At 44.8% G+C, this 25,950-nt stretch overlaps 1 protein-coding gene across 4 annotated transcripts in view; it reads right to left on the reverse strand.

Moving 5' to 3' along the window:
- Window positions 1–13,380, reverse strand: part of PLEKHM3 (pleckstrin homology domain containing M3) — a 92,091-nt gene extending 78,711 nt beyond the window's left edge. The window contains exons 1-3 of one of the 4 annotated variants that reach the window (XM_059853300.1): window positions 12,306–12,372; window positions 5,987–6,212; window positions 3,048–3,905 (exon numbers count right to left, since the gene is read on the reverse strand). In XM_059853300.1, coding sequence (XP_059709283.1) covers window positions 3,048–3,705 — 658 coding nt within the window. In that variant the 5' untranslated portion in view covers window positions 3,706–3,905; window positions 5,987–6,212; window positions 12,306–12,372. Of the gene's footprint in view, window positions 1–3,047; window positions 3,906–5,986; window positions 6,213–12,305; window positions 12,379–12,672; window positions 12,753–13,336 lie in introns of those variants that run through there. The other 3 variants (XM_059853299.1, XM_059853297.1, XM_059853298.1) reach the window with 3 other exon arrangements.
- Window positions 13,381–25,950: the final 12,570 nt, after the last annotated feature.

The raw sequence follows: 25,950 nt of genomic DNA on the forward strand, positions 1-25,950 counted from the left end.
AGCTTACTCTGTTTTTCCACCCCTGAAGCATTTCTTACAACAGTCATTCCAAGTAGCTTGGAAAAGAGCAGAAGCAGAGATGCCCGGTTCATGAGGAGCTGGAGGGAGCACTCTTGAAGGGGCACTCCTCTCTGAATTCTCTAATGCTCAGTAAGTGATGAGTTTAAGTTACAGAGTTTTTGCCAGTAGTTTTCCTCTTGAATTTTTAAAAAACTGAACATTTTTACAAAACATGTTTGGGACCTAAAATGCTCTCAAATTGGGTTGGGCTAGTCACCTTCTTTGGGATTTGCTAGATCAGAGACAAACTGTGCCTCAGATCCACATTGTCCACTCTCTTCCTACTTTAAAATACAGTCTTTTCCTCCCACCTGTTTTCCCACCTGGGTCTGCAGATATGTATCCTTCAGCTTGTCAGCATGCAGGTGCTCAACACAGTGACAGCTCTAGAGTTCCCCAAGCTCACAGGCACAGCAGGCAAACAAAACAGCTACCTGGGAAAAGTACTGCAGCACCCACACTGTCAGAAGAGGCAGTGTTTGAACACCCACCCATGACCATCAAGCCATGCTGTTTTTAAAACACTGTGTTTTAAAAACCCAAGCCAAGCTTCACTGTATATTACAGAAGCAGTATTCACTCTTTGTCTGCCAGGCCACATGCCCAGAAACACAAGAGCCTGCCTTGAATTTGCTTACAACTTCTGTCTTTGCTAGCTCTGCTTCCTGCTTGTACCCCATAGCACAACAGGGTTTATTTCTAGCACATGAGTTCTTTCACCAGCAGGACAAAGATACTGCCCCAAAAAGCACAGCTTCTTTTCAGGTCCTTTTCTTTCTCAGCACATGGAAAAGATTCAGTGCCATTTTATTTGTATTACAGTTTAGGAGTAGAGTCGGCAGTGCTGGGTTAACAGCTGGAGGAGATAATCTTAAAGGTTTTTTCCAACCAAAACGATTCTATGATTGTATAAAAGAGCAAGCAGCAGGAAGAGAGAAGCCCACAGGAATGGGTACACTAGGACGGTAAGGAAAAAAACCAGTGAAGAGTTCACGAATGCAGTATCTGGGACAGCTCAGGAGGACTGGGAGACCTCTGCAGGCTCCAGAGGGAAGTCCTTTACGGCCGTGAGGACTGACAGGAGTTGCTGAGTGTCCTCTCAGTATCTCAGAGCATTCATTTCATTTGGATTAAAACCCTGAAAAGGGATGTCTTCTAAGGATGCAACCGCTATGACCCCTCCAACAACTACAGTAGGTTTTATCTAACCTCCAAATACATTCTTCAATCTTTTCTGTAGAATAATTAGTAGCCACAGATAACATCTCTGCAAAACCTACTTTCTTGCTTTTGCACTTCTTTTTTCAGGTCAGCTCACAGTAGCAGCAAACTCTTTGTGAGGCTCTCTTGTAAACACAGAGGGAAGAAACAGCACAGCTACCTTGTAAAACCTGCACAGCTGCTGAACAGAACAGGTAAAGGAAACAGATTAAAAAAGTATATTTTCAGAGCACAGAAGCTTTCCTTCCTCAAAGAAGGTACCCCTGCCTTCCAACATTCCATAGAGAAAGCTCTTGGAGGACACACAGCAAGGACTGACTACCTCAAGAAGTGGGTCCATGGGAATTTCATATCACAGAATCACAGATTAAGCTTAAAACACTATCAGGGACATGTACAGACCTTCAACAGCTCCATTTTAATGGAGTTCCTGTGGGCATATGAAGTTGTTACACATCAAACCCAGGAGATGCCCAGGATACAGCTGACAAAAACTAAGAGCTCTGTCTCCAGACTTGCGAGTGCATTTCTGTTCTGCATCCTTTCCACAGAAAGATATAGAACATAGACTCCACTCTACAAGAAGCAATATATCTCCCTAGACAAAAATAACAGCAGGTGCACTTGCCTTTGTCAACTAAGAACACCCTTCTTTGGGCTACAGCAACTGTGTCACAATACAACACAATAACCCACATGTTTGTACCTATATATACACTTATACATACTTACATGTTATATATATTTATACACACACACAAACACTTAGGCACCTGCTTTCCATGTTCCAATATAGCTGACTTAGCTGGAAAACCCAACACAAAAAGTTTGTTTTAACCCTAAACAGGCCACCTATTCATAACTGCAGTCAAGCCATCATATACATACATGCACCCTTTCACAATCCCTTGATTTTTAGTTAAGCCCTGCCTTTATTTAGATTACAAAAATCTTTGTGGCACTAGCTGCTGCTCCTCTCAGTAAGTGCCTGGCCCATTTCTGGCATCTACAAAATAAATCATGGGGATGGAGACACTGGGTCAGTGTTTCCAAAGCCCTGAGCAGAACCCCTTCAGTGCAGTGCTTGGGAAAGGAGAAGGAAGAAGTATCACTTGCTGAAACACCGCTTCACATGGCTCACTGGAGATGCCTGCCTCAATCTGATAACAGCACTTCCTGTGCTCCACACAAGGCTGGCAGGAATGCCTTAATATTGACAAATTCAGTGCTTTAGTTTCTGTTACTTGCTCATGGACTGAAAATTCAGCATTATTTAAAGAAAGAGAGCAGAGATCTTGGGTCTTACAGTAAAGCTCTGTATGCACTCTTTTTAAAGGCTGCTCTTTCACTTTATGAAAACTGCTTTTGTTTGGACTTGCCATTCTCCCAATAGCTTTAGCATTCAAAGCTTTAAGTTTGGGAAAATCATTCAAGGAAATGATCAGAAATACATAGCAAATAAATCATGACTCAAACCTGAGTCAAACTGAGTAAGACAGAAGCAAAAAGTAAAACAACTTTAGATATTTAAACCATAAAAAGAACAAAAATCAAGGTAAGTTTAAAAAATGATCCTGAGGCAGGCAAACACACAGAGTTACATCAAAGACAAAAGAGCCATACTGATTTCTCTTAAGAGTTACCTCACAGTTGGATTTTGAGTGGGTTTTTTGTGTTTTTTTAACATTCAGCTCCTCTTTCAAGACAAATATTAAAGTCAGATAGGAGACTCCTCATATAAACACAAACAAAGCACCAGCACAAACCTGTGTTTCCTTGGATATCCTCTCCCTTGGTTAGTGCCAGGTAGGAAAGCAGAGCACAGTTATTGTCCTGACCAGGTGCAGGTGGCTGCTGCAGGGAGGTGCCTGTGAAGACCACTCTCCAGTTCACATGGCTGATGTCAGAGCGTGACCTGTTGTGACCTGGCTTGAACATGGAGGCTTCCTCCTTCTGCACCAGGATGTCATTCACTGAGCGAGGCCTATCCCTCCGCCGCTGGCAGATCCTGAAGATGTTAAAAGCTGTGGTGTCCCCTTCCCCTGCCCAGGCAAGGTTGTCAGTAGCTGTTCCCCTCTGCACCATGCATTGGTCTTTGGCAGGGAACACTGTCTGGGCTTTGGTTTCCAAGAGGCCATTTTTGCAGTGATCCCAGATGAGGCTACTTTTGGCTAAGGAGGCAACGTTCCTCAGGTTCCTGCTCTCTGTTATCTGATCAAATACCTCATGCCCAACCAGTTCTGGGACCTCCTGTACACCATACACCTCAGAGGGCTGCACAATCTTTTCAAGCTTAGTATCAAAACTATTGAAAAAGTCTTCAGTCACTTCCAAGGCAGGGCTAATGTCATCCACTTCCAGAGCCTCCATATCCTGTGCTGCTGTGGGCTCGAGGTGCTGCGATGTGTTAAGGAGGTACCACATCAATATGGACCCAGAGACCTGCCTCACATTGATCCTTGGCACACCATTAGCTTGGATGTGGTGGGCAAACAGTCACCAACTCCAACCCATAGTGGTAGGAAGTAGCCAACTCAATTTGCCTTCAGAGGGAAGATCTAACACCCACTGACCAAGTGGGCTAAGGTCCCTGTATGAAAACAGCTCATAGGGATGAAGAGTACCTGTAAAGAAAAGCAAAACATCACATCAGTAAGAGTCTATTCCCAGGTAAATATGTTTAAGCACATCACCCCTTTCAGTCATAACTTCATTTAACTTTCTCCTTCAATTGGCACCAAAATTACTGCATATGAAGAAACCCTTTGTGGTTTCTGTTGTGCACTCTGTATGAACTCTGTGTATAATCACTTTTTGAACTGAAAGCTGCAGAGAGCAGGATGGGACACCAGATGACGAGAAACCAAAGCAATAGCATTTGTTAGCCAAGCTTTAGAAAGCTGCATTGAGAGGTAGCCACCTAAGGAATGCTTCATAGAGTTTCCCTTAGGCCTTTCCCTTTCCCTCCCTTTCTTTTTTCTAAGAAAAAGTTGATAAACTACAGGGTCATAACATAGGCCAACCAGCCCCAAACAGTTTCCCTTTTTGTCCAAGATTGCTTGAACTTGCAATTTCATGGAGACCAGCATGAGTTTCACAGCAGCTACCTTGCCTATCCGTCTGCACGAACAGACCTGTGACATTTGCCAAGTAAATCAAGTCTGCTGCTGTCTTGAAGCTCCATCCACAGTGCTGCCACGCTGAAGGGAAATGTTTAAATTGGGGTAACCTGTCAAATGTCTGCGAGTTCTTGGGACCTGGGGACTGGGCATTTGTACTGGCAGGAGAGCAGCCCTCAAGTCTCCTAAGACAAATCACAGTACCCACAGCCTGTATAGGCAGAACAGCTTAAAGTCAGAGTTTTGAACACATCAGCTAAAGTCTTAGAAACAGCAAAGCTGCATTAGCTCAGAGCTCTACCTAGATTATTGCACTCTTAACAAAACTAATTAGCTGGGCTGGGCCGATAATTAGCAGCTCATTAGCCTGTAAGTGCTGCTGAAGTGCTACCAGGACCCATGAAGATTTACACTTAGCAGAAAAAAACATCTATTAAACAGCATCAAAACCAGATAATACTTTATTTAAGGTGGGTTTTTTTTTTTTAATCCAGAACAGTCTTTTAGCCTAACTTCTGTTAGGAAAGCTGCTTAAATAGGCACCCTTTACTATAGTGAGCCAGGAAGGTGGCCAGCAACGCTTTACTATAGCAAGCAAGAGAGGAAGGTGACCAGCAACCCCAAAAGGAGGGGGCACAGAATTCTGTAGCACAAACCAGTCTCCTCCACAATCCCCCAGTGGCTTCCTCCCACCCCTGCTTCAGTTGTAGCCAGCCATGACAGAGTTGTGCTCAAAAGCAGCAGCTCACCCTCCCTCCTAGTAGATCTGCTGTTCAGACTGTGATGTCCACAAAGACACTCTAACTAAGTAACTTTCAAAAGTAATAACTAATCACATACACAATCTGGAATGTCAAGCCTTTACACTGAGATCTTTCTCCCCTTAACTCTTTGCAAGGATTCACTTTGCTAGTCTCACAGCAAATCAGGGTAGGAACGGCTTCAATTATGTGAAGACAGAGTAAGACACTGAAGATAGAGACAAAATCACAACCAGAGGGCTGAACAAAACAGACCTGGAGTTATTTCAAATCAGAACAGTATGGGAGCAGACTCTTTGCCAAGCTGTGCAACTGTGCCAGCTGACAGCAGTGGGAATTTAAGTAATCCTGGGCACATCTGCATTGTCAGCTTAATGCAGCATTGAGTTGACTCTTGAAGCTCAGTCCTGCCAGCAGCACCAGAACAGTGTTCTACTCCCTGGTACCACAGAGCTTGGGAACTCAAGAAACAGACTAAGGGACATAATGTAGTGCAATCTGTCCACTTATTCTACACCCTTCTGTAGCATATTTTTACAGCAAGAATGGTATTTTGAAGTTGCAAACTGCAAGAAGCATTCATTTGAACAAAACTAGCGCCAACATAACCATCGGCCTGCAGTGAAGGCTACAGCCTGGTCCATTCAAAGATGCTGCCTCATGGGGATTGGCTGGGGATGCAGCCTTGCACTCCCTGGAGCAGCCATCACTCCAGAAGGGCTTGTGACATGCCACTGCAGCATTCTAATGACAGCAGAACAATGCTGGTCTGTTCTTTAAGTCACTAGGAAAGGTGGAAAGCAAGGGATAAAAATTGACACTAACGTTTAACAAGTTCATTTTTAAATGCTGGAGGCTTCAAGCAGCTGACCGTTTCTCTGGATCCTGTGAGACTGGAGCTACCAGCCAGCCAAGTGTGGTGATGCCAAACACAAACTGACCTCATAGCCAGGAGGATGCTGAATCACATGGTCATGAGAAGATGACAGGCCCCTGTACCACACAGCTCATAAACTGCAGCATTCATATCTTCCCAACTAGTCTGTTTGCCCTGCTCAATAAAGATGTGAAAGGTGACATCAGTGGTGTCAGGCTCATCCTCCCCTACACCACCAAAAGAGATGTGCCAGTAATTCCCACTAGCACTGGGATCCTGCAATTACATATCCTCCATAAATGCAATTAGGTACTTTCTGACAGCAGCACTCAACAAAAATTTAATTGAAATGTCTGCATGGATTTGGTGCCAAATGAAAGCAAACTCTGACATGGGACTAAACAGCTTCATCACAATCTCCTCCAGGAGAGAAGCAGTGAAAATCACTTCCTTCATGGGAGGGGTAAAAAAAGGCAAACAATAGGATAAGTTAAACTCCTTTTTAAGTTACTATAAAATGTATTGCTTTATGTATTGTTTCTTGAAACACCCTAAATTTTCCAAAGACATTCAGTCTAAGGCAGTGAATATGAGAGAAAGAAAGACGCATCAGCCCAAACTATTATAGACTGACGAAGCTGTGGACAACCATAAGCTTGGATTTGTGCTTATCCAGGCCCCTGGGAACTGGTCTTAGTGAAAAAAGGATGAAGGAACATGCTGCATTCTACTCAGCAAAAACTGCTGGACACAGGGATTGCAGCAGCTGAAAACCAGTTTTCTGTATACCTGCCCAGCATGAACATGCAGCAGTCAGATAATTAATGTGCACTTACAACATGAGGAGGCTTTACTATCACAAGTTTATAGTGACCCCATCACTCACATGGCTGAGGTAAACAGCAAGGATTACTGGTCATAGCACATGAGACTCTGAAGCTCAATTTACTAAAGATTACCTCCCTTGGAGAAGCCACATGGATTTAACTTGGGTGACAGCACAGTCTGACACAGAGAAAAGTCATGAATGACAAATGCCAAGGAACATACACTGGAAGAAATCATTTCACTTCCTGATACGTTTTCTGGATCCAAGCATTGCATGGCAAAATTTAAAAAGCACAGAAAATGCTGTGAAGCAGAGGGGAAAAGCAGAAAGAAAGAATAGGAGACTTCACACAACTTGTTAAGCAATCTTGTTGGTTTTGGTGCTCAGAGGACTTCCTACCTCTCTTCCAGATTACAGAGATGCTTAACACAACAAGTGATACACAACAGAAAAATAGAGACTTCCCCTTTCCTCTGGTATTTGGAGAGAGAATCAGAAAGGAACTATCAATGATGTTCATGAGGAAATGCATAAATTACAGGAGCTCTCAGTCAGTAAAAAGGTAGCCTAAGACAGGTAATATTAAAAGTCCCTCAAGTCTCATTGATTCTTAATGACTCTTGAGCTCAGATTCCTGGCAAAGGTCAGGGTTTCTGAGAATTTTATCTCAAGAGCACAAGAGGAGTTCTACAAGCTACCCATATGCAAATAGGGAGCAGGGGTGCCTCAGGCACTGGGGAGCTTGCCCTATCCCCCTTCCCAACACACTGGAACCTTCTGTGGGAACCAGCTCTGCTTATCTCACACTGCATTACAACTGTGGGCTGAAACTCCAAGGCCAAGAAGGAAAACAGAGAGAGATTCTTTCAGCTGGGTAACAATTGGGCAGCAGAACAAATTCAAGCAGCCCAGGGATTTTTATTTCTGTTATGCTGTAGGCCTGGACCACTACAGTCCAGCTCAGGGGCTGTGTGTTGTTCAGACAAACCTGGTGTGAACATATCTGAAGAAAAGGCTGATGAGTGCAATCCACTGGGGCTGGCAGAGCTAAGTACCTACTGAGCTTTTCTACCTGTCAGTCTGAGCAACCTCAGACTGTGACCTGAATGTCTTTCTGTGGTGCTTCAAACAATCACAACCTACAGGTTCTGCTGCTTCAAGGATTTCTGACCTGTTCTGTAGCTCACATCAGACAAGTACTGCCCTGAATCTAAACAGGGCACACTTAGGTCAATGATAGTCCTTGAAAACCAGGCTCTGCTGTGCAGAATCCCTGAAAAAAGCTATGAAGCTGATGACTTAGGTGCTACCTGGTAGTTAAGAAGCTGAGCTGTATTTGTCAGGAGGGCACACCTGAGTGGACAGAAGGGAGCACAGATGGCTGTGACACACACAGCTCTGACCATTGCCTATTCAGTTCTGCACATCACTGGCACCAAGCACTTGCACAAGGAGCTGAAGAGTCCTGCAAGAGTCCTGGTTCAAGACACTTCCCCTCTGAGTGGTTATGAACCCCAGTCAATGCAGTGGCCAGCTCCCTGAGCAGCAATTGAAGGCTGCACTCCTTGCCTGCCACACCCATCTTGGAGAGGCAACTGATAAGGAGGAATCTCACTCTATAGAGAGTGAGCATCAGGTGGGACACTGTCCCTGTGCAAACTACCACATTCCCTTGGATCCTCACTGTATTTCATTCCCTTGGCACAAGGCAAGCTCTTTCTCAAGTGATTCCAAAACCCCAGATGATGTACTGCCATGTACACCAAGTGAGACAGAGCACACAAGCTTGTTCAATTCACCATTTCAATGGCTGGAGGAAATTTACAGTGCTCCACAAAGAAGAGACAAACTACAAGAAACTTTTCATATACAGGGAACCACAATTTCAAAAGGTTGCCATATGAGAGTCAGTGGTTGGTTCAACATCACCTGGGCAATTGTCTTTAGATGACATTTTCACAGCCTCTCTTCAAAGGCCTCTTTCCCCAAAAAACAAACTGAGAAATGCATTGCTTAAATTTTTCAGATTATCCCAACTTTAAAATGTCTCACAGAAATATCTTTTGACTGATATTCCTGCACAAAGCAACTGGCAATACTCAGGAAAAACTCACAAAAACTGAAGCAAGAGACTCCCTGGTCAGGAATGCTTGGCTATAGGGTCAACAGAGGGTAGCTGAATGCAAATATAACCATTTCCAAGTTGCAAACCCACCTGTTTGCCAGTCTCATGGCCCTTAAGGATGAAATTACCTGCCAACATTTACCAGTGAAGAAGAGCTCCCACATCCTGTCTGCTAGACCCAGGGAGAGGCAAACAGCAGGAACAGCTGCAATTAACCCAGGGCCTAATTACAGTCAAGTTAAAAGACAGCTGTGATCTCTTCTACTCTACAGAAAACAAAACAAACAAACAACAAAAAAAAACAAAAACAAAGAAAAAACCTGCAAAAAGTTGAACTGAAGAAAGAAGTGAAATCAGGTAGGAAGAAGAATGCCACGTTCTGTGAAGGGAAGCAGGCCCTTAGCAAGCACACATGAGTCTGGCTCTGTGCAGCACAGATTTTCCCCAGCTGCTGATCTCACCCAGTGCCTTTAACAAGGAAGCTCCCCAGGCATCCTCCCCATGTGGAGAACTAACACACCACAGCTCCAGAACAGCTCATCCAGTGATGAGCACACAGCAATGCACAATAAACAGTGCTTACAGTATACATTATCTTTAATTTTAACTGCCATTTGGAAACAGTGATTAAAACACAAGAAATACTAAGCTGCAAAGAGCACAACAGCCTGCACTAGAACAAACTGAGGCCAGAGGCTGAGGAGCACCCAGGAGTGGAGGAAAACAGACCACCAGAAGGATTTATTTTCCTGAAACTGACTGCTGGACAGCTCTCCCAAGACCTTTATCACTCACTCACTTGCCTTGCAGCCATCTGACACACATCCCTCCTGGCTGGGAAGCACCACCAAGTAATGAAGGGCTGCACCACTTCCTGGGGATGAATAACCATTAAAAATCTCAGCAGCTGGACTGGGATGAAGGATAAAGGACTTTAACAAGGGAGGGAACAAAAAGCCAAGCAGACTGACCACAGGGGAGCAGCTGGTGGTGACACACAGCCCAGGCTGCAGCCAGCCAAACCCATCAGCACGTGGGCACTTTCTAAGGTCACATCAGGCTGAAGCCCAGACCGCCCCCTCTGCACGCTGCCTGACCTTGCAAAATCCACAGGCACAAAAAGAACACAGCAGTGCAGTGATTGGCCCTAGAGGTGGATCTGTGGTCCTAAACACACCTGTAGCCTCAAATAACAACCCAAGGGACTGAATGATTTCTGTGCTTTGTCTAAAGTTGGATTTCACATGCTGTCCCTGTCTACAGGAACACTGCCTGTTCTGCCAGGCACACAGACACCACAAAACAGCCTGTCACCTCCTGAATTCAGCACAGAGTACAGAAATTGTCAGGGAATGGAGTATCCAAGAGGAGTGATCCAAGCTCCTCCAGTACAAGAAGAAACGTGATTGAACTAGACAAGGAGGAAACAACAAGCATGACTCAGTCTAATACTTATAATTGTACCTGCCTCTATGGAGCAGCCTGGCTCCTGATAGGATGTGGAACAACTTGGTATATGTCAGGTGAAATAACACTTTTCTTTTTAAAAAAAATAAACATTTCTACTTAATGCAAACTGAAATTTTGCAGGTATCTCCTCACTCCACATTTTCTCGGACTAGGAAAGACAGTCCTTAAATGCTTGACTTTTTTTTTTTTTTTTAAGTTTAGAAATTAAGACATTTTCAATTTACCCTTGTTGAGCTGTGAACAGAAGTAAAAAACATAGCTGGGAATAACAGCTTGCATTGCCCCAGAGGTCCAAAAGAAGATAAGAAACACACCACCTCCCACAAGGACACAGAAGACCATATCTTCCCTGAGATCCCAGCACAGCTGTAAGGAAACACACCTGACATCTAAATCTGTACTGTACAGCTTCCTGAGTAGCCCTGATCTGCAGCTGGAGCTAACTCCTCTCTCCAACTGTGGCACCCAAAGAATCAGCTGGGACAGTCCAAGCCATTCTACAGTGAGACCTGCACTTCCTGTAACTGCTAGCAGTTGCATGCTGACATTGAGGGAAATACAGCACTTAATCACAGCCTCTTTTCAGACCTCAAACTAAGCTCTTCTCTTCTTTTTCAAACAGCCAGGACCACAGTGCTTTGTTGCCTAAATTGGCAGGAGAAGGAGAAGAAGCACTGATCCAAATAATGCTGAAGTTCAGCAACCTACCACAGCAACCCAAATGCTCAGGTCCTGGCAGCCCTGCCACAACAGCTGACCCTGAGGGATGGCTGCAGCCACTGGCACCACGACAGAGCTGTGTGACTACCCAGCCCAAGTGCTTGTTCTTCTCCAAACTGAACTGCATCTTCACTACGAAAAATCTTAGCAGAAGCCCTGTAGAAACCTCAAGGCATGTGACGATACTGAAATGGTAACAATAACCTGCTTTAGTCTGATCAGCTCCCACAGGAACAATGTATCTAGCTACTACAGACTGATAAGAACTCTCATTCCTCTGTACAGTGCTCTGTTTCACATTAGATTTCTGATTTAAGTCCCAAATTTAATTCATTAATTTTGAATAAATAAGACATAAAAGTGGCAAGGTGAAAATCATTGTATGGGCATTGGAACAACTAAGATTCAGATGCTTTCTTACTCTTACTGAGACTTTTTGTAGTCAGTTGGTAGGGTATGCAGTGCTGAAAGTGAGATTTGTGTGTACAGCTTTGCAGGATGAGGATCATTTGTGCACATTTGCAGAACAGATCGGGAGCAAGCCACGATGCCCCAGACAAACGCACACACGAGTTTCCTGCCTCAGCCCTCGCTGCCAGTGACCCCAGCATTCCTGCTGAAACTCCAGCTAGCACACGTTCATTTCCACCTGACACAGACTCCTGTCAGGCCTGTTGGATTCCAGCAGGTGTAACTCCACTGGCTGTGTCTGGGTGCCTGCTCCTTAAAAGAAGCAATTTTACTGCAAGGTAAGAAGACCACGGCATTATGTCACACTCTGGGCTATAAAAATAGAGAGGGATGTCAGCACCCTGCGCCTACACATACTGGAGTCAGACTCGAGGAGCACCCAAATTCCTGATGAGACCGTGAGCCGGGTGGAGAAAACGAAAGCACGGGGCCTTTTTATGCAGAGGGGAACACGTCCTTCCAGACGAGCACATGACTGCAGCCGTGTTTGTGCTATAAACGCAAACGCGGCCGCGCCCGGGCCCTCGCACACAGCCCCGTACGCTCGGGCGGGCAGGCAGCGCGGCCCGGCCGCCCGCCCGGAGGGCCCGGGGAGCCTCGCAGCCCCCGGGGGCCCCGCCCCGCCCGCGGCCCGAAGGGAGGATTTATTTACCTGCGCCCGGGCCGCGCCGTGCCCGTGCTCCGGGAGGGGCCCGCGCTGGCCCTGCCCGGCGGCCCCTCCCGCCGCCGCGTCCTGCCGCAAAGCCGTCCCGGCCGCCGCGGGAAACGGCTCCGCGCACCAAGGTTCCTGCCGCCGAGCGCGGGTGGGCGGCCGTCCCGGCAACCCGCCAGTCTCGCTTCCCTTAAAACACAGCACTCGGAAAACCACAGCTTTTCCTGTATAAACATCCAGGGTAAAGCTGCACCTTTCCGAGTTTAAAGCAGCCGAGATTCTCAGGGAGCTGGCATTTGACTTCGGGAGAGATGGGAAACGCAAAATCCTAACGGGATTTAACAGTCCCAAGTGCGGGCTCGCTTACCTAGGCGCGAAGGCTGCAGGGAGCAGCGTGGTGCAGGAATCCGTATCGCCACAGGGCAGCAAAAGGATCCCTAGCAGAACCTGTTGCCCAAGGAAAACAAAGACTTACAAGACAATTACAAATGGCTTGTTTCAGGTAGCACGGCAGCCCACGCGGCAATACTGGTCTGTAAAAATAACCTCGCGGCAAGAAATAGCCACGTCTGGATGAGGGATGCGCCTGAATTTGGATGTCCTGTGTTCACAGACGACCTCTCACCAGCACCGTGCACAGGTCTAGGCTCAGGGGCACGGTGCTGCCTCACTGGCTGTGCCACTGGGGAGTCAGTGCTGCGCTGAGCAGCAGAGATCAGGTTAGTGCTCAAGTGGAGCCACACGATATGGTGCTGAATTGAATCCATCAAGCAGATTCACAATCCACAGCAAAAGGCAGGAGTTAGATCAGCTTCCACCAGTAGTTTTTCATCTCTTCACACATAACCATTTAGTGTATATGGCAAAATGCAACTGGCACAATTAACGAAGTAGTATTTGAATGGGTTATCTCACTTCGGTGACAGCAAGGGTAAATGAGAGCCTTGGCACACAAAATACCAGTTAACCTGGCTGAAAATTAATTCATCTTGGCCTCCGAAAATAACATATTACTAGACCACCATACATACCAAATCCTACTCCCAAAGATGAATGGCTTCTTCACTGGGTAACAGTCAAGGCTTGATCTTTTTTACTCCAAATCAGCTGTATCCACCTAGATCCCACAAAGGACAAGGCAGTATCATTACCTGCCATGTTATTTATCATCATCCTGCCTTTTGTCAAATGGTACTTAAACATTTATCTCTTGGGCTCCTCAGAAGGAAAGAGACTCTCTAGAACTCCTGTGTCTGACAGTGTTTCAGAACTTCACCTCTCTTCCAGTTACAAACTAAAAGTTTCCTTTCAGACCCAACCAGATCGTGCACAGGGCATGCTGGTCCATTACCTGGGGGGGACACAGCTGTCAGGGGAGAAAAGCAGGCAATGTGCACTGTAGAAAAATCTATCTCTTTCTTGCTTCTAATTCCTCTAGTTGGTTTCTCTAGTAGATATTTTTCTTCCTGCAGTCTGTGTGCCAATGGAGAGAGGAAAAAAACCCCAAATATCAACAGTATCTTTCAAAGCTGCAGAAAAACACTCTGAGTTCTGAAGAAATAGGAGCCTTTGAAAAAAATTTTTGGTTGTTATTACTATAAATATCTTTCAGAATGCAAGCTTCAGATTTTTCAGTTTTCATTTTTAAGCATATAATTGTCCTCCCGTGAGCACACACCCCCACACAACATGAAATCACAAGCTGTTTCCCCTAAGATATACTGGTTAAAGACATAGTGGTGCCTATCTATCAGAACCTTCCTCACAGCTTGACTTCCAGCTTTGTCCTCGTTGCTCACCAACCATCAGCACATGGCCCAACACTGAACTGTGCATGGAGCCATATGGTGGTTACCTGTATGAGTAAAAAAAATTGTATATGGTTTTTCCATATGACAAGGACATAAAGAAACTCATCTTCCTGATACTTGGAATGTATCAAAGGTGATTTTTTTTCCTTAGTTTCAACACTGTGTTGAAAGAGGGGAAAATGTCTCTTTAGCAATACTGGAAACAACCTAGCTGCTTTTCCTGTGGGACAGTTTCCAGGACCAAGTGCTTCTTCAATCTGAACATCTTCCACGAGTACTCCAGATCATCTTACAAAGACCAGATCATTGCACCTTGTATTCCTAAGTTTGGCTTCTTTTGACAAGAATCCAAACCACCTTCTCAAACTGGGAAAGTCTCAACAACCCTCTGGGAACATTCTTGGCTGGCATAATGTGGAAGGAGCTATGCCCATTTATTGTGGCCATTGACCGACTTGACAGCTCATACCAGCTGAGCATTAGACCCACCAGTCTTCCACTGCCTCTGAAAAAGTGGCCTTTTTTCACACGTTTTAATTACTGACTCCCTACATAGAAGCTATTTCCTCACAGAAAGGCCATTAACTGGAGCGTTCAGAACAAGATGAAGCCTTTCTGATAATTGTTGCTTGAATTCGTGTTTGTGAAAATAAATATCATCAGATGATTAAATTAAACACCACAGCCAGCCCGGCTATACACTATTTTCACTTATCATGCAGAAGGGGAGATCAAAGAGAAAGGCTCAGGTAGAATTATCCCAACTCTTCCAAGTTTGGCTGATAGCTACCCATTGAACACACTAATTAGCTGCCTGCTTAGGGTGTGCAGCACAAAATTAACCCTCCCAAAATTGGGTGGTACAGCCATTTTCATGCTCTGTAATCAACTGCGTGCAGAAGGACGAGTATCTCATGTCTGTAGAGTAAAGCAGCAGCTCTGCCTGATTCTGATTTTGGGGGCTCTTGGGCCTCCATCCCCTTAGGAATTCTGAGTGGGTGCGAGGAGAGCTGTGCCTGGGGAGCATGAGGAAAGGCTGGAGGCATCCCAGTCCTGCGGGGTTTCTGCCTCCCTTCCCTTCCCTCCTGGTCAGCACCAATGCCCGGCTCTGGGGCTCCTGCAGTGAGTAGCAGCACGGCTCTCACAAGCCCCTGGCACGGGGCTGCTTAAACAGGGAGATGCTCTGGGAGAGAGAGCTTGGCCCAGCACTTGCCTGCTTTGCCTCCTTGGGCCCCGGAGGGCCGGGGAGAAGAGCGAAGCAGTGGGCAGCGTAGTCTGTTCCCACTGCGAGCCCGCTGTCCTCCCGTGAGCACACACCCCCACACAACCAGAAAGCTCTGCTATTCTTCTGCTAATGGGATTGGCACCGCTTAAAGCAGTCTGCGAGGGTATTGTCTGCAACCACAGCAAGAGAAACATTATTCAAAGGCTATTCAGGCCCCAAAAGAAGCGGCAGAGCAGAGTAATTATCGAAGACTCTCCATTAACGAGGGCATCTTTGCTCTTTGTCTGTGTTGGTTTAATAAGGGCCACTAATGGGGCCGGGGGAGGGGTGCACTAATGCTTCTAAACAAACCTCCTTCCCTTCCCCACCCCCGCACTGTGAGGAGAGCTGCCTTTATGGGCACTGACAGCCGGGCTGGGAGTTACCATATTGCAGAGTGACCTTCGGGAAAACTTAGTGTGAACCCAGCCGCATTCAGCCCCATCCCCACCGAGCCGCTTGGAGCATCGTTTGCCTAGCTGTTCTCTTTTTAGCCTTTCCATATTTCCCGATGCTTGCCAGACCCTTTTGTACACCCCCTGCCCGACCTCTCTCATGTCATCTTGTGACCCTTCATGGCTGGACACGACGGCACTGAGTGGCAGTAATGAGGGACGACAGTGCAGATTAAGTTCTCGCAGCAAAACCTGGGGCTGCTGTCCATTATCCAGCAGCTGTGACTGGGAGATGCTGCTGGGAAGGCACAACTGGAGCAGCCTCCCCTCCCCACCCTGCTGGAGAAGGCAGGCTGGGATTTAGCATGGGCCCATGTCTCCTACCTCCTGGCTGCGAGCAGTTCTCTGGTGATGAAGAGATGGATGGAGGCAAAAGCAAGCATGAACCTCTATCCTGACATTCTTCAGAGCCACTTTCAGGAGCATGCAGCTGAAATTCTTCAGAGGGCTCCTAAACTGCCCCCATCCTCAACCACCAGCTGTAAGGGACCAGCCAGTTTTTGAGGCAATTTGCAATATTACAGGGTCAGATGCATGCTGGTCACTAAAACAGTGAAATGGAGCCAAGAGGTCTTGGGAGGTGTCTGCACAAGACAGCACTGAAAGAGAGAACTGCAATGGTCACACAGATATGAGTATTGAACAATACAGACTGTTCCAGGGCGGTGTGGATACAGGGTTGAGAATTTCTAGAACCATTTTTAGCCAAGGAGGAATCTCAAGAACAGTAAAAGGAAATTCCCCCAGCACTTGGGAAGGTTTTTGGCCGAAGCCAAGCTATGGACACTGTGCTACTCTATCTCACCTTCAAGTAGATGTTTGTACTGCACAACCAGTCCATGGACTGCAGAGACAAAGCAGTGCCTTTGTGCCTGTACATGTGCAGGGCAGCCGTCTTGGGAACCTCACTGCTGAGCCTCTTTTGTTATGATAAATTATTTCATTCAGCTGAGGTATGGAATAACAAAATTCTCTGGGCACCCACCCACTCCTCTCCACTTAGGCAAATATCCTGGTGCTAAAGGTTTATCACAAACAGCGAAAGAAAGATATGTGGAGACAGACTTCTCACTTAAACCACCTGACTGGTTTGAAGAAACAGCCTCCACAAAGGAGTTTACCATTGTTTCCTCAGGGCTTGGTAGTTTGGAAATTTTCATGATTTTTGCCTTTACAGCATTTCACCAGTAACTGCATCTCTTCTAACAAAAGAGCTCCTCCGAGGTGCTCCTCTGAACACAATCCCTGTAGGATAAAAACGTCTCAGAACAATCCTGCAAGTCAAAGAAAGAACAATCACCCTTTACACACAGAGAGCCAAGCCTCAGTGAAATTAAATAATACCTGAGGTCATTCTTGCCATGGCAGAGCTAGGAAGTTGATACAGTTCTTTCTCCAGAGTCCTATTGCAGCGTTTCAAGATCACTGGTATTCCTTCACCCTCTTGAATCACACTTCAGGATCATACTCCTCATACAGAAAACCCATCCTGTTTTCAGAATTTCCTTCTTCACGTTAATCACTTTCTGTTTATATTCTGTTTTTTTCTTCTTAAAAGAATAATCATTAAACATGCATAAAGCAATGATTATTAGTAGCACAGGACCTGGCCTCTGGCATGGGTTTTGCTTTATAAGTGTCTTTAAAAGTCCTCCTTCTTTGCCACTAGAAGGTAATACTGCCAGCTTTGTTGCAAATGAAGACAATATTTGAACAAAAACAAATCAGTGACTCAGAAGGAAGAATCAAAATCTCATTGATATCCAAATCAAGGGGAAATTAACAGAAAAGTTAAAAAATAAGTAGGTTTATGGCTTAGATGATATGGATACCACAAAACAAGTAATTGCAGTATGTAAAGGAGAGATGGTCAAGCAGAGATTTGTCATGAGAAGGGGGAGTCTTGAGACCCCAGATGACAGAAAGCTCAGTGAGGAGCTGAAAGGAGGAGAGCTCACAGTACCCTGTCTCCCAGTGACAGAGACAGGATGGGCAATGAGAGACTGGGAGATCTATTTCTTGGAACTTCAGCCACACTAGGACAGCTGAAGGTGAGGCATCAGGTACAAAGGAGACAGAAACTCAGCAAGTAAGGTTTTGGAAGCAAAGCTTCCGTCTAAGAGCCACCATCTTGTCTGCAAGTCTTTGTCCAATTTATTCTCCTCCAGGTCTAGTTCCTGCAGTGAGCAGGGAATCACTACATCAGATATCATCAACCCAGTTCTATTTAGACTCACTCATTAACACCTATAGTTTGGTACAGAGATAATCTTCCACCACCCTCCCCTTTATTTATTTATTTTTATTATTATTATTAATTTTACTAGCACTTGAAGCTAACAGACAATGAGTGTAAGTGGATTCTTCCAGGTTGTTCTACTTCACTCTACTGCTGTTATCCTGTTACACTTTAAATAAACTATCTAACTGGGCTCTGAATCCTACTAAAACAATGAAAAGGCCTTCATTGGCTGTGCAGTTTTGGATTGTGCCTCAAACTGTGTTGGATCTTACCTGAGCCATTTATCCAACTGCACCTTTGTCTTGAAACCCAGGGGAAACTGGACTGGAGTAAGGAGGAGTAAAGTATGCATTTCCAGAAAATCTTTTGTGTATGTTTGCAAGAAGAAGATATAATATATGGGACAGGAAGCAGCTATTAATCTCTGCAAGTGCCATCCTGGTTTAGTTCAATGCAACTTCCCTGCTTTGTCTTTATATCCTTAGAGCTCTTCTTTCTCTACTAAATAGGTCTTGTTCTGCCAGTTTAGCAAAAACCTGTCCCTCTAATGCCCTCAGCTGGTGCTTCCTGCACCTCCTTTTCATTCCTGCAGGCCATTCTCCTGGATAACTGGAGTGGCCCAGAAAAGCACTCACTCACTCAGCAGCCTGGTAGATCAAGGGTTCACTAGAACAGGGGAGACACTAGTGACTGTGTGACATTTTTGCCTGTCCATGCAGCCCCATTTAGAAAGGTTTACAGGCAGGAGTGCCAGATTAGGGTGGTGACTTTCTTCCTTTACTCCTCTGGTATGCCATGGGCTTCCTGTGTGAGTTTAAGCAAACTGCTTTAGTCTCCATGTCTCCATTTCCCTGTCCAGAAAGGGAAATGCTGCTGCAAGGGTACATTTGAGAACACTTAAACCCTACACTGATAGGGACTGAGAAATCTAGTTTTCATGAACTCCTGTCCTGACCAGGAGTGCCTTCTATATCCCTGCACCATGTTTAGCCTCCCCATCTTATGGAGGTATAGGCAGCCTTAAGGGATGCAGCTGAATGTTCAGTACTCTCATTTCCTGACATGTCTTCTGCTCTGCTCTACCTACCTATGAATTCTCCCTGCCTACCTCTGCTCCAAGCCCAGCTCTCTCCATGTCCTGTCCCCATCCAGTGTCTTGGCCTTTTGTGGCCTGTTTTGGTGCAGTCCATGGTTTCTCCAACTTCCCTGTCATAGGCACTGACCTTATTCTGGTGTCAGGACATTGCTCACTCGCCCTGTGAGCTCTTTAACATGGCAGGAGGGAGGAATATCTATACCATGGGAGGCAGCTCAGTGCAGAGGTTCCCCTATCCAGCACCAATCCTGCCAGCTTTGGGACTGGGAGGAACACTGACTCCTCAGTGCTGTCAGTGCAACACTTCACCCACCTCTCTGTGGGGCCCTGTGAGCAGCCATCCTGCACCCAGAGCCTGAGCCAGTCCCTCTGCATGGCAGCACAGCCATGTGGAGCCTCCAGCCAATTCAGGGATGTTTCACAAGACACTGCTTGTATTCAGTGTGGATACAGCCTACATGAGCTCCTTGCTGGGATGCAAATGCTGTGGGAAGGAAATATTGAAGCTGGAGTGAGATGAGTGAACAGATGTTTTATAGCAATAACTTCCACCCCAATCCCCCTGGAAGGGTTTAGATAGAGAGCCCTGACCCAGATCCCATCTAGAAGAAGTCTGAGATGCCAAAGCTTTCACAAACATAATCTATTGACTCTACCTTAAAAAAATAAAAAGTCTACAACAAATAACCACTCGTAATTGCTGCTGCTAGCAAGTTGCTTTTATTTTCTCCTATGAAGTTATAGCCAGATCTTCAGTGTTTACCTCTGTACTTCTCTACAGTGACTCTTCATCTTAATGCTAATTTAATTAGCAAATAGCAGAGCAGGGAACTCTGGTTGATGTTTTAGCCTTTCAGGGGAGCTGCAGTTCCATGGAAGTCAGAGCAGCCTCAGGGCTCTTTTTCTTTCTGGTATAAGGACCAGAGCTCTCAAGACCATAAATGTGCCCCACAGGCATAAGGCCTAGGTTTAATTTTCCCATAGCTACAACTGCTATACAAATACTATCCTGAGACCTAAAATCCTCTTTACTCCATCTATCCATCGTGGTACTTATGTTCAAAATACATTCAAGAATATGATCTGCCTCAATAGTGTGTGTTATAATATTCTCAGCCTTTTTCTTTTTAACTTGTAAAGCTAGGGCACAAATAAAAAGAAGAGGAAAGGCTGACAGAATTAACATGGAATCCAAGTAAATAAAACCTGTGTTGGTGTTCATGCAGATCAACCTCTTAGGTGATAAGGAACATAAGTTTACCCTGGGCAGAGGAGTCTCTACAGTGTCACTTATAAGAGAGTAACAGCTTTTAGTACTTACTGCATCCTGTAGGAGTAAAGCCCAAGCAATTAAGCTTTAGACAACTGTGTCATAAGATACCAAGGAGAAAAGCTTGGACCCTCCATTTCTGAGTATACCCTGAAGAGGGCTAAAGTATCTTCTATTCCACAAATCAAACTGAGCCGTAAATCAAAACTTAGTAGTACTTATGTGGAGGGATAGAATGTAAGAAAATATAGTGCAGAAGGTAGTGTCACACCTGAGGAGTTGCAGCTGTACTGATCACCAAAGATTAGGAACAGGCCTGCCCTTAATAGGCCACAGCTGTGTCCAATAAGAAGCGTGCTACAAAAGAGTGGGTTAGCTGGTTGGGAAGGCAGATGGAGTTGTTGGCTGTGAAGAAGAAGGAGTCAGTGCTGTGAGGAGCTGCCCATGAGAAATCACTGAGCAGGTATGAGAGCTTTGAAATATGATGACAACATGCTTAGGTATCTGTGAAGTCAATGCTATTGTAATGCTTTCCCATCTTCAGCCCCTTTGTCTGGCTTCCTTAATAGGACCTATACCCTGCAGGACAGCATGTTTCTGGCAGTAATATGCCACTGAAATACTGTGACTTACATTTGAGTGATTATTTTTTGTCATATCTAATATCCACCTGTCTATACAGACGTTCTTATCCGATAGATCATATTTTGCCCACTATGGGTACTCTGCCAGAGCCCGTGGCCAGGCACCACTGCCCTCTCCCGGGCAGAGCTGGGCAGGAATGCCAAACCTGGCTCAGCTCGCAAAGCTCTGCACTGCAAGTAAGCCTGCTTTGCCTCAGGCACTGGAGCAGTATGATTGTCCATTTGCTGTTGCCCTGACACTTAAAGTAACCTCACTGAGCATTACAGTGACAGCTGAGCTTCTTCTGAAAGAGTAAGGATTAGCTGAAATGTTAACTAAATAGATTAGAGGTGGTGCTCACTATGATTGGAAGTCCGTGTGTAAAGAATTTTGAATGATGAAATGGATGTAATGTGAATTAAAACTTGTTCCAATTACGGAAAGTTATCTTAGCTAATCTATTTAAGCTAGGCCAGTTCAAGTGTGGTTGAATTTCAGCCTCCAAAGACCCTAAATTCTGGTTGCTAATGTGCTGTCAACTGCACTGCTACAGTGACAGATACCTAATGAAGAACAAGCAGGAGATGGTAAAAGTGTCAGTCAATATGTTTCACGATGTTACCTTGTGTTTTCAAGTCCCTTCCTTGAGTGCTTTGAAGAATTTTGCTTGGACTGCTACTTTGTGTATCTGTATATACACACACCTAGTAACACAAGGGCTCCCCGTGTTACAGGTCCTGTGTATTCATAGGGATATGAGAGACAATTTATTTCCTCAGAGGAAGTTGGGAAGGTAAATCCAGTCACAACAGGGAGGTGCTCAGATATAGAAGAAATTGCAGCTACAGCATTTCTACGTCTGAGTGTCTCTGAAAGCCATGTGTAATTTCCTAAGCAGATACATTCAGCCCTTCTAATTTTGCCAGTGATGGAAAAAGGTGCATTATAGTCATCAACAGCACTTTACTTTCCATCTGTGTTTCCTCAAGAATTGTGCAAGGTATCGTGATTCATTCTGACTGCTCAAGCCATGAGCTCCCTCTAGCATCAAAAAGGATTAATGCAGTTGGTACCTTTGTCATCCTAAAGGAACAGAGAGAGCAAATACAAGGAAATATCAGTAAGATGAAGGAAGTCTGACCCTTTTCTTCTTCTTTGGACAGAAAAAACCAAAATAAACCAACAAAATCCTTTAAGCTATCTATGTGCACATAGCTAAACACTGTCACCCTAAGAATGATGAGGGAAACACACTCACAGGACAGGAAAAGGCAGGGTCTTAGTTTGCATCCTAATCCATGAAATACAGGTACAGATTGTGCAAGTCCACTCTGGTTATTAGCTTTCACAGAAGACCAATATAAACCATCATCACCAAGATGATGGTTCTGGCCTTGGAGCTGTGCTCATTGTTTAGATGAGCTTTGTCACCAGAAAAGAAAGAAAAAGAGAAAAAAATGAACTTGGATAATAAGTGGGTGAAATGATCTTTTAGAATACCTCAGACCACAATATTCCAGTTGGCCATTTAGAGATTTTTCTAGTCTGTCCTTCCATTTTATAGCATTTGGGAGCAAAACAGGATTGTTTCAGTGGTGTTGGAGCTCCCCTTCCCCAGGAGTACCTAAATGGTGTTACTTGGGTAAATCATGTGAGTGAGAGAGGCATCTTTGGGCTACAGTTTAAATCTTCCAGAGTGTGTTGGCAAGTTTCCTTTCCCAGAGCCAGGGAAAGAAGAAGCCATGTAGCCAACATCTTTTTTTGTTGCATTTGGGAGTGGTTGTGGAGGTGACAAGCACAAACATGCTGAAGCCTGTATGTCTGCTCTACTGACTACAGTATTTCTGTCGTGCCTGGGGAACAGGAAGCCTCTCCCTATAGCACAGCAATTCTCTCAAAACACAGAGAGAGCAAAGAATGTCAGAGTGAGGCAAAACTCTTGACAAGATAAGAAAGGTCAAATGGATTTGCTGCTACACACAGTTGCTGGTGAAAGCTGCAAGCCAAACTAGTACATAGAAGTAACACCAACCTTTATACCAGTGCTCAGTAGTTCAGACAGCTCCTTCTCCCGTGCTCAGAAGAAAGCTACAACTCTAGTCCAGGCAGGCATTGCAGATTTCAGTTGTTTGTGACATTCCCAGTGACTCTGCACCAGTGTCTGCTGTCCTGTCTTTGACATCCAAGTCAAGTTCATATACATCACATGCCCAGCAGGGCTACCAATATTCCAGAAAGATCAAGCACCTAATTAAACTCCCTATGATGCTTCAGTTTTGAAGAAGCTGTTAATGCAAGAAAGATCTTTGTGTTAAATCCAAACTGGTCCAGTCTTTCTGGGATGATCACAGACTTCATTCAAGGTTGCAAGGTGCAGAATAAGTAGCACTGGAAGTCCAGGAAGCTCTCCTTCTCCCTTCATACAGTCTGAGATGCTTTAACTTTATGCACTCGTGTTGAGGCCAGAGAGTCCCAGTGACCCACACACAAAACTGTGGCTTTTCTTAGGGAAAGAAGAGCACTGTGCTAAGCAGGGACACTGCAGCCTCTGCCATACCCCCCTACTGCCAGGGCAGGGGAACAGACTCAAAGGGTGAAGTGCAGGGCAATCAGCTGATGTGGAAAACCAGGTCAGGCCAGGCTGAGGTAACCACACATCTCCCAGTGCTGATACTCCAGAAGTGGTGCCTAATGATGCTGGTAATTGCTTAGAGCTCATCTACATTTAGGACTTTGGCACTGCCTCTCCCTTCAGTGCTACTTCTTCTGATGTCTTACATGCACTACCTCATAGCTCCTGTCTGATTGCATGGGCCACTCCTCTGCAACCCCTCCCTCTCCACCTGTCTGCAGAACAAAGCAATGACTGGACACTGGCTGACAGAAGCTGAACATGAATTTTTCATGTTAGCTGGAAAAAGCAGAGTCACTAATGATTCACAAACAATCCAGACCCTTCCCAAGAGTTTGACTTCACAATTCACTGAAGACTGTCATTGATTACAGCTGCTAGTGATTTTATTACATTTCTTAAATTTCAATATCTAATTAGACTAAAGCCTCTAATTCTTCTATAATGCCAGCTTGAAAACAGCTTGGAGACTGTATTCTCTAATCAAAGGCAAAAAAAAAAAATCAAATTTCTGACTATGGAATTATAATGTAGGCTTCAGTGACTGCTCAGCACAGAAGCAGCAATACATGGTAACAGCCATGCTAAATGTTTAACATTCTTTTAACACACAAGCAAACACCTAACACTTCAGAAAATAAGAATTTTTTTTAATCATGGCCTTTGTCAAACTACTGTACATTATACAAACAGTTTCTGAAGTTCTTGTTTTATTGAGCTGCCACATGGAAAAAAACCTCTTTGTTTTTCATAGGATGACTGAAAGCAGCTTTCTGCCAAGTTGTTTGTAGCAGTTGCTATTAACAAATTATTACAGTTACATGTGTATGTGTACTGCATGAGGCTGCACATACACAAATCTTGGGTTTTGCAGCCTCTTCCTAAATTTGCCGTCTCTTGATGTGTACAGAGCAACCTGCTGCAGAAAGAACTGGCCAGTTACAAGAACTCCTACTAGTGTTTGCTGTCTGAGCAGGCTGCACTTAGCCAGCATTCATCTCTTCTCACAACCTGTTGGCCTAAATGGCATCATCCCTCCCAAAGTCAAGAACCAGGGAAAGGACAGCCTGGGGTAGAACATACTCTTTCCAAACAGTCTGAAGGAGGACTGGGAAAATATCCTCTCACTTCTAATGCTACAGAAGTAGCTGGATGACTTAGTGGAGTTCAACTAGATGCCATCACCAAGCTCTCACCTCTGCTTTCTCTTGCAGCGCTGCTCACCAATTCCCCTAGAAATCTTTTGATCTAACATGGTAACACCAGAAGTAAACCAGGGCTCACATCCATCTTCTGTTTCATTCCTTGTTCTCTCATCTGCTGGATATAGAGATGGCAGCTGTGTCCCCTGCCTACACTATTACCAATCTGTAATACTATTAGCACTACCTCATTCTGGATCCTAGGAAACTCTCCAAATAAGCTTAACATATTATCTTTTGTTACCAGACAATGCTACAGAGAGAGAGAGGAAAAAAAAAACCAACCCCAACAATTTTTTACTCCTCAAATATCTCAAGACACTCACCTGTGTAAAAATTTTAAATACACCAGCTCTTGCCTCTGTTTCTGGATTTAAATGAAACATTTATCATGGACTCTCATCTTTTTATCATCTCAGCAGCAAGACACTGAAAAATGAACACAAAGTATTCCAGGCATCTCAGAGCAGGCAGCATCACTACCTCACACCATGCTATCCGTGGCTACCATGCTGGTCAAACTTCTCTGGAAACCTTGTTGATCTTTGTAACATTATGCCCAAAAAGAGTGCAGAGGTGGCTCCAGTGTCTCTTCTTTTTGGAAAGAAAATGGAAATTCTGGGCATTCAAAATTAAATATAAACCTGGTTTCCCTACTTGAAGCCATTTAAACTGCAGTTAGGAATCTACAGTTCATTTCAAAATAGTAATTTCATTGCTAAAACCTCCTGACAGCTCTCAAAGAAATGGGAATTCATCAACTCTGAAACACAGACAAAAAGAGCAAATAACAGCTTGTGAAGTCTCTCTCAAATGTCTCCTGATAATTATCAAGAATATGCAACTTCTGCTATTTGTTAGAAAATATATGAAATATCATATTTTGCCATTAAGTACTTGTGTCTTATGCACTAAGTATTAATTATTAACTTATTTTAACTTACTCTACATAAGAGATCAGATAAATCAGAACCTACAATGCATACACAAAGGAATGAACACCAAATAAAAGCCTGACAAAGCCAACAGAAACCAAAACCATCACAGAG

This window comes from Haemorhous mexicanus, chromosome 8 (genome assembly GCF_027477595.1).
Source record: "Haemorhous mexicanus isolate bHaeMex1 chromosome 8, bHaeMex1.pri, whole genome shotgun sequence".
Lineage (NCBI taxonomy): Eukaryota > Metazoa > Chordata > Aves > Passeriformes > Fringillidae > Haemorhous > Haemorhous mexicanus.